General features: G+C 37.7%; 1 protein-coding gene across 1 annotated transcript; it reads right to left on the reverse strand.

Moving 5' to 3' along the window:
• Positions 1135-4807, reverse strand: LOC109842444. Its single transcript, XM_020411323.1, has 2 exons — positions 4322-4807; positions 1135-1194 (listed from the first exon to the last, which is right to left on the reverse strand). The coding sequence occupies exons 1-2, from the start codon at positions 4805-4807 to the stop codon at positions 1135-1137; spliced, it is 546 nt and encodes a 181-aa protein (XP_020266912.1).

Raw genomic sequence — 9153 nt, forward strand, 5'->3', positions numbered from 1 at the left:
CAAAATAATTATACAAACATCCATCTTCAAGTTGTAGGTCAACAATTAATAAGAATAGAACATGCAATAACTAAATTAATTTCAAAATTTAATGAAGTCATCCCATCTTTAAAAATTATTGAAAAGAATAAATCTCCAAATATTGAAAAGGCTACTATAAAACCTCCAATCAATATCTCTGGTTTTAAACATGGAGATGAAATTACATCTGATATCATAGAAATGATATCAAATAAATTTAATAATTCTAAATTAAATATGGTATCAGAAACTCAATCTATTTCTTCGTATAATTCTGATGAAGAACAACTAGAAGCTTTAAACATGATTCATAATAATGAATCTGAAGAAGAAATAACTCAAGATAAATTATTGTCTATTGAAGATCAATTTACTACTATAAATAAATTAAAAAGGAGGGCCTAATAAGAGGCTAAAAAGATACTATTATAAAAGACCTACTCCTGTAGATGTCTTCTTTGAAGAAAATGATGCTTATATGAAGCTAGATTATAATGGTAAAAATATCTACGAATGGAATATAGATGGTCAATCAGACAATCATATTTTATCTACTTTACATCGTATGTTAATGTATTATACTGTGTGTAGACAAAACAATAATACAGATAAAATGATTGTCTAATATATTACATATGGATTCACAGGCATCCTTAAAGGATGGTGGGATAACTATTTATCCAAAGATGCTAGAGATGAAATAATCAACTCCACTAAATTAGAAAATAATCTACAGCAAGAAGATGATGTCTATATACTTTAATGATAGCCATTACACATCCTCAGGGGCTTATCTCGATGATGGAGAACGAATTAGAACCATTTTACAAAATTTTAGGTGTCCATCACTAACTCATTTCAGGTGGTATAAAGAAACTTATCTTAGTAGAGTTATGACTTTAGCAGATGCTAATAACACTCATTGGAAAGCCAAATTTATTAATGGTTTACCTACTCTTTTTGCTGAAAGAGTTAGAAATAAAATTAGAAATGAATTCAGAGGATATATTCCTTATGGTAATGTCAGATATTTAGCTAATGTCTGTATTAAAGAAGGTTTAGCTTTATGTAATGATTTAAAATTAAAAAATCAATTAAAATCTCAAAGAATTGCTAAGAGAAAGGAATTAGGAGAATTTTGTGACCAGTTTGCTTTTGATCAGCCATATAAAGCTGACAAAGAAAATAAAGAAAACAATCAAAAAAACTTTCAAAAAGAAATCTTTTAAGAAAAGGGAAAAAAATTCTTTAATAAAGAAAATAATGAAAAGAGAGAAAATAAGAAGAAACCTTTTCAAAAGGATAAAAGCAAAATACATTGCTTTAAATGTGGTAAAATAGTCCATCATGCTAGTAAATGTTATACTAAAAAGAAAATAGATTCTATTGAAGATGAAGGGCTCAAAAGAACATTATATAAGATAATGATTAATAGTGAGTCTGAAGAAGAAACTTGTTCTTCATCTTCTGAATCAGAATCTTCTGAATCAGAAGAAGAAAAATCATGTGTTTGTACGATTAATAATTATACTCAAAATGCAGATTATTGGAAAGCTATAGTTCAAATGAATGGTTTATCTATAAATATGATAAAACTCAGATAATTGTAATAAAAAGCTTATAGCCAAAATTCTATCTGAAGATATATCTTCTGAATTAAAACAAGATATATTAGCCTCAATGGTTGAAACCCCAAAAGAAAGGGAAAAACCTAAAATTGATAATGTTTATAGAATGTCCGAAGTTATCAAAAGAAGACAAAATACTGCTTGTACTTCAAAAATACTCTCTTTATCTGATCTCAATAATGAGATTAATGAATTAAAGAAAGAAGTAAGACTATTGAAACAAGAGAATAAATACATTCTCTCAAAAATCCTTAAAGATAAAGAAGAAGAGACTAATTCTCAAATTATATTACCAAAAGGTATAGAAATTGAAGAAAATACAAATTTCATTCAAATACTACAGCAAGTAACTTCACAGAAGTGGTATATTAAAACTACTTTAGCTATAGTTGGAGAAACATTTATACTAGATCTAATAGCTCTAGTTGATAGTAGGGCTGATTTAAATTGTATAAATGAAGGAATTGTTCCTTCAAAACATTTTGAAAAAACCACTCAAACTTTAAGTGGCACCGGCGGACATAAACTTGATGTTCGATATAAATTGCCTACTGCACATACATGTGTGCAAGGCATATGCATACCAACCCCTTGTGTTTTGGTAAAAGATTTATCACAACATGTTATTTTAGGTACTCTATTTTTGCATAATATAATGCCTATAAAAAATGTTGATACTCAAGTTATTAAAGATACCTATAATAATCAAGATATAAAATTTGAATTGATTACAGATCCTCAAACTCGTTTATTAAACGAGGTTAAAAATGTTTTATTAAAAAAAATCAAATTAATTTTATAAAAGAAGAAATTATATTTGTTCAAATAGAAGAACAAATTAAAAATAAAAAAGAGTTAATAACTCAAATAGAAAATAAATTTAAATTAAAAGTATGCAGTAATATCCCAAATGCATTTTGGGATAGAAAGAAACATATTGTTACTTTACCTTATATAGATAATTTTGAAGAGACAAAAATTCCTACAAAGACTCGTCCTTGTCAAATGAATAAGGACTATTTAGAATTATGTAAAACAGAAATAAGTTCTCTAATAGAGAAAAAACTCATAAGAAAATCTTATTCTCCTTGGAGTTGTAGTATTGCATTTTATGTCAATAATGCAGCAGAACAAGAAAGAGGAGTCCCTCGTTTGGTTATTAATTATAAACCTTTAAATGAAGTTTTAAAATGGATAAGATATCATATTCCTAATAAAAAGCATTTATTAAACAAAATTGTTCAAGCAAAAGTATTTTCTAAATTTGATTTAAAATCAGGTTATTGCCAAATACAAATAGATGACCGCAGAGTACGTCGCGGTCGACCGCAAAAAGTCCAGAGACTTTCCCTAAGCTGTGCACGTTCGCGGTCGACCGTGGCGTCACGTGCGGTCGACCGTTGAAAGTCCAAAGTGTTTTCCTACAGTTTTCCTATACTCTTCGACGTTGCCACCTTCAACGACTTCGTCAACGTCTCTATTCTCAAGATATCATGAGAATCATCTATCCTAAAGCTTCCATGATGATCGCTAAGCTCCCGAAGTAAGGAAGAAGATACACTCGTATCATGGCTCCCCCCTTTAGGAACTTGAAGTCCCGTTCAAGTTAGAACTGAAGATGAGGGAACTCACGAGCCCCTCTCTCTCTATTGAACCACCTGGTTTTGCTAGGAACCTGACCTTGACGACCGATCAAAAACGACTCCTTCGTCCCACGTCTCGTCGTAGTCACCTTCTGTTCCAAAATACAATCTTCTTTGACCACCTCTTCTCTATCAAACCACAAATCGTCAACATGTTGTAATATCATCTTGTCATCACCTTCATCATCTAACAATGGAGGCTCAACAACTTTAAATACTCGGCATTGATCACCGAATACATCCCTAGATAAGGTGGAAAATCCAACTTGAAGGCATTGTCACCAATTTTATCAAGAATCCAAAATGGACTATATCGTATCGGCTTTAACTTCTTCCCTTATTCCTTTAGCCGCTCCTTACTCAACTTCAGCCACACCATATCACCTTTACCAAAATTACAAGGAACTCGATGTTGATCATGTTTCGCCTTGTACTTAGCATGTGATTTCTTCAACTGTGCTTCCGCCGTGGCATGAATATGTGCAATCTTCTCCATAAATTGCTGAGCTCGTTGTCTTTCACTCCCTTTCTTACCTTTGGTCGTAGCTTCATTAGAAAATACTAGATCAAACGGACTCGGAGGTAAAAACCCATAACAAGTCTCAAACGGCGACTTCCCCGAAGACCCATGAATAGCCCGATTAAATACAAACTGAAGATATGATAAGCTCTCATCCCAAGTCTTGGGATGCCCGAAAACCCATAACAATGTCCGTCTGTTTGTGGAAGAAAGGTCGTGCTCTTCTTCAATCTAGTATCCATCAAGCTCCACAAAGAATCCTAAAAGTACCTGAGAAACCGGCTATCTCGATACGAAATAATCAAATTCGGCAACCCAAAGTGCTTCCACACATGCTCAAAGAACAATTGTGTTGTTCCCGCTCCCGTCACGGTCTTCTTACAAGGAATCAAGATCACTATCTTGCTGAACTGGTCCACCACAACGAACAAATAATCATGCCCGCGCTTAGTCGTCGGTAATCCTCCTAAGAAATCCATAGAAATACTTTCCCACGATCTCGAAGGTACCGGCAATGATGGATACAATCCCCGTTTTTGATTAGAAGGCTTCAATATGCAACATAGCTTACACCCTCCAACATACTTAGTAACATCCTCCAACATTTTTGGCCAAAAGACATGGCGCCGTAGATTGAGAAGCGTCTTCTGAATCCCAAAATGACCTTGCGCACGTGATGTATGTGCTTCTCGAATCCACTGTAATTGGTCGCCATCCTCTAGAATGCAAAGCGATGTCCAACGATACAACAAACCATCTTCACCAATCTCATACTCCCCTCTTCGACCAGCCTTCGCCTGCTTGAACACACTATTGAAGTCTCTGCTATATGTGTACATCTGTACATACTCCAAAGGAACCAAGGGTTGAATGCACGTCGCCACCAAAAGAGCCCTCACGGACGGGTGAGATAATATATCGGCTAACTTGTTCGGCGTCCCCTTTTTGTACCTAATGATGATGTTGAACACCATCAAATAGGATATCTGCTTCATGTGTCGTTCCTACTGCAGCTTCATCTGGGCATGTAAAAACTCCAATGGTTTGCACAACCACCTCCTTTCGCAATAAATACACCCGTCAATGCTTGATTGCCTGATAAAGTGCATAAAACTCATTGTCGTAGGTGGGGTAGTTTTGAATAGCACTCGTGAACATCTCTGAATGGTACTCCACCAGCTTCCCATCTTGCATCAATACAACGCCCATATCATAACTAGAAGCGTCGGTCTCTACCTTGAAGGTCCTCATGCATCCTCCCCCACTCAAACTGAACCTTCGCCTTCATAAGGCCATGCAAATATGTCGCATAAGTCGAAAAATGTCAAATGAACTTGCACAAATATTGGCAAGCTCCCATGAAGCTTCTCACTTCCGTCACTGTCCTAGGTGTCGGCCACTTCGTGATCACCGCCACTTTACTTGGATCTATCCTCCGCTGGTCCTTCCGCACGATGAAGCTGAGATACACCAACTCGTCATTTCCAAATTCACACTTCTTCCCATTGAGCTTTAGCTATCCATTCTGCAGCATTTCAAACACCTTCTCGACATGAACAAGATGCTCCTCCCAGGTCCTGCTGTACATCAAGATATCATCGAGGTAAACTATCACAAAATCCTCTATAAAGGGTCACAACAAATCATTCATAAGTCTCATAAAGGTAGTTGGAGTATTGCACAATCCAAACAGCATCACCAACCACTTAAACAGGCCCTTCTTGGTCTTGAACGCAGTCTTCCAAGTGTCATCCTACCGAATCCTCACCTGATGGTAACCAGACTTCAAATCCAACTTTGTGAAGAACCTCGCTCCCTCCAACTGGTCCATAAGATCATCAATCCGAGATAATGGGTAGCAATTCTTGATAGTTATCTTGTTGAACGTCTGGTAATCCACACACATGCGCCAACCACCATCCTTTTTGGGCACCAATAATACTGGTGACCCGCAAGGTAACAACTCGGTACAATCACTCTCGTCTCCAAAAGCTCCTGAACCTGTCTCTTGATCTTCTCAGACTCCTCTACAGATGTGCAGTATAGACCTATATTCGGCAAGGAACTCTCGCCGATCAACATAATCTCATTCTCCACACCCTGTCGTGGTAGTAATCCCGTGATCTCCAAAAACAAATCCGCATATTTGACCTTCAATCTGTCAAGATCTCCCTCCTAAAGCTTGCTCAAGGTAGTCAAGCACACCCTACTCAGCTGCTCCTCATAAGGCCTAATGAATAATAATACAAACTTTTTGCTCACATTCACTAGCCTCTTCGCCTGTGTCACCGTCACCAAACTCATTTCCTGTGGTAGAGATGCTGAACGAAATATGAATTGCTCACCATCTTTGATGAACGTATACTTTTGGGCCTACCTATCATAGACTGCATACATATCCCATAAATAAGGATTGCCCAATATCACTTGGCAAACATCCAATAGAACGACATTGCATGTGACCTCGTCAATATACGACTCGTGGAGTGCAAATCTAAAAGTACATTGGTTGACCACACTCAATCCCGCCTCCTTCTGAATTCACCCTAAAGGATAGGGTTTCGGATGTTTGACCATTTTTAACCCTAGTTTCTGAACCAAGGCCTCAGATATCAAATTCTTCTGGCTTCCTGAATCCACTATGGCATCAACCAAGCTGGTCTTGACCTACAACTTCAAAACAAAGAGTTGTTCCCTCGGGTCTTCGTTCTCTGTCGTGGGCTGCTTTCCCGTCATAAGGTTGAGACTGTTATTAGGTTCTGTCATTCTGGGAACTTCCTTCAGATCTTGCGCTACCACGTATGCCTTCTTCTCCTCCTTTTTCTTCAACCCTTTTGGTTTCAGATGAGGGTACTTCTCCCAGCAACAATCAACTACGTGTCCTGTCTGTTTGTAGTGATTGCATGTTAATCCTGCCTTCCCCAAATCACCCTTATTCTTCTCTTCCTTAGGTTGAGAGCCACTAGACTTGCCTCCCGTTTGTTTGGAGTCCTCTTTTGTCTCGTTGCCCTTCTTTTTCCTACCCTCAATGACAATGGCCTTCACACACGCTTCTGCAATAGACTCGACTGTGAACAACTTCATCTCCTTTCGAATATATTCATTCAGACCAGTCATATACTTCATAAAAATAGAATATTCCTCCGTCACGATGTTGAAGACCATCGCCTATTGCTGGAATTCCGTCGTATACTCTTGAACGGGCTAGTTGAATCTTTAGCGCAATCCGTATCACTTATACCAACGCTCCTCAAGGAACCCCACCGGGTAGAACTTTTTCCTCAGTAGTTCCTTGAATTTGTTCCACGACATCACCTTCTTTTCCTGTTTGCAATAGGATTTTCACCATATCAATGCATGCCCCGAAAGCTTTAACGCCGTGAACACGAGTTTCTCCTTGGATGAATATCCGTAGAGGGTAAAATATGTCTTCATCCGCTCAATCCAATCTTCGAGCCTCTCGAAGTTGACACTTCCATCATAAACAGGAATCTCCACCTTGAAGTCTATTTTCAAATTCTGGTAAGAACCCTTACCCCATTGATGCAGAACAGTCTTGACAATTTCGGCCTCCTCTTCAGAATCCGATTCCTCACCTTCCTCATCGGACTCTACAAGTCTCTTCTTGCCTTTCTAAGAAAATTGCTCCTTTTTGTTTTTTCCTTGGAAAAGATTAACGAGCTGTGTGAGAGTCGAACACATTGTCTCTATCTGTTTCTCTAATGCATCTAGTCTTGCTGAACTATCCCCTTCAGTCATCTTCTTCTTCCTTAATCTCTGAACTCCTTCTAAAGAAATAAGGATCTCACCTAGCTTCTTGTATTGCGATCAAGTAAGGACCATACACAAGACCCCCCTTTCACATGATCTAATCGCTCTGATACCAACTTGATATGAGTCGCGGGACGAGCACTCTTGATCGCGGAATTATCAAGAGTGGGTTGTGAAGAAGACAAACGAAAACACACAAGAATTGAGTTGGTCGAAGGAAAATATCTTCTCTAGATTATGAGAAATAATAGATTACAAATCTCTCTCTCACAATCTCTCTCTAGATCAAAGAACAATCTCCTTGATCTCCTTTCTGAATACAATCTGGTTAGTAAACCCTAGAAAAGTCATGTTTTAATATGTATCAAACACAAAACCTAAAGCGAACAGGAAATTGGAAGTCTGGCCCAGCCCGACTCGCGGTCGACCGTAGAGACACATGCGGTCGACCAGACAGAACGATCGAAACTCAGTATCGACTATAGGGTTTGGCGGTCGACCGCAGAACCCATCGTGGTCGACTGTGGCAAACGACCGAGACAAAAATTACCTACAGGGTTTTGGCGGTCGACTGTAGAGTACGTCGCGGTCGACCACGAAAAGTCTAGAGACTTTCCCTGAGCTGTGTACATTCGCGGTCGACTGCGGCGTCGCGTGCAGTCAACCGCTGGAAGTCCAAAGTGTTTTCCTATAGTTTTCCTGTACTCTTCGACGTTGCCGCCTTCAACGACTTCGTCCACGTTTCTATTCTCAAAATACCATGAGAATCATCTATCCTCAAGCTTCCATGAGGATCGCTGAGCTCCCGAAGCAAGGAAGAAGATACACCCGTATCACCTTTGATACCACTGATAATAAATCAGTTAAAAGTACAGAATCTATTGAAGGTGATACTATATTACATGACGCTCAAGACCAAGAAGAAGAAATGGGTCTATGTGGGATGAAGAAATGAACAACGTGTTAAATGATATAAAAACTACCAATCCAAAAGGCAAAAATATTGTCTAAATAAAATTAGTCTTATATTGAACTAAGAAATTAGTCTTATGTAAACTTCTGCTATGGACTAAAAACTTATACTTCTGCTTTGTTTGCTTTCCTTATGTGCATTCTTTTGGTAACATGTGACTATGAGGCCCACATGTGTACCCGGCATCTAGCATGAGTTAAGCGGAGAGCCACTCAAGCTTATACTTGACAGCCACTTCAAAAGTCATCATGAAGCATCTTTTTAAGGCATCTGATTTTGACTTTATTTTCTGACAAAGTTGTGCCTGGCGGTCAAAGTAATGTATCATATGCTTTTAAAGATTCTCTCTTTGCCTATATAAGAATTAAGAAGAGATACTACGTTGTTTGAAGCAGCGAGTGAAGTGAGCTAGATTAAAATATTGTAAGCTGAGTGTCTTGTAAAATATTTCTCTAAATAAAATAAGTTTCGTGTGAGATTGCTAAGGAAGAAAAACAAGTTCTTATCAGATTGGGTTCGTTTACGTTGTAAGTATTTAAATTTTTTTTTGTTACTTGAAATGATAAATATATATATATATATATATATATAAAAAAT

Source organism: Asparagus officinalis, chromosome 5 (genome assembly GCF_001876935.1).
Source record: "Asparagus officinalis chromosome 5, Aspof.V1, whole genome shotgun sequence".
In the NCBI taxonomy this organism is placed as follows: domain Eukaryota; kingdom Viridiplantae; phylum Streptophyta; class Magnoliopsida; order Asparagales; family Asparagaceae; genus Asparagus; species Asparagus officinalis.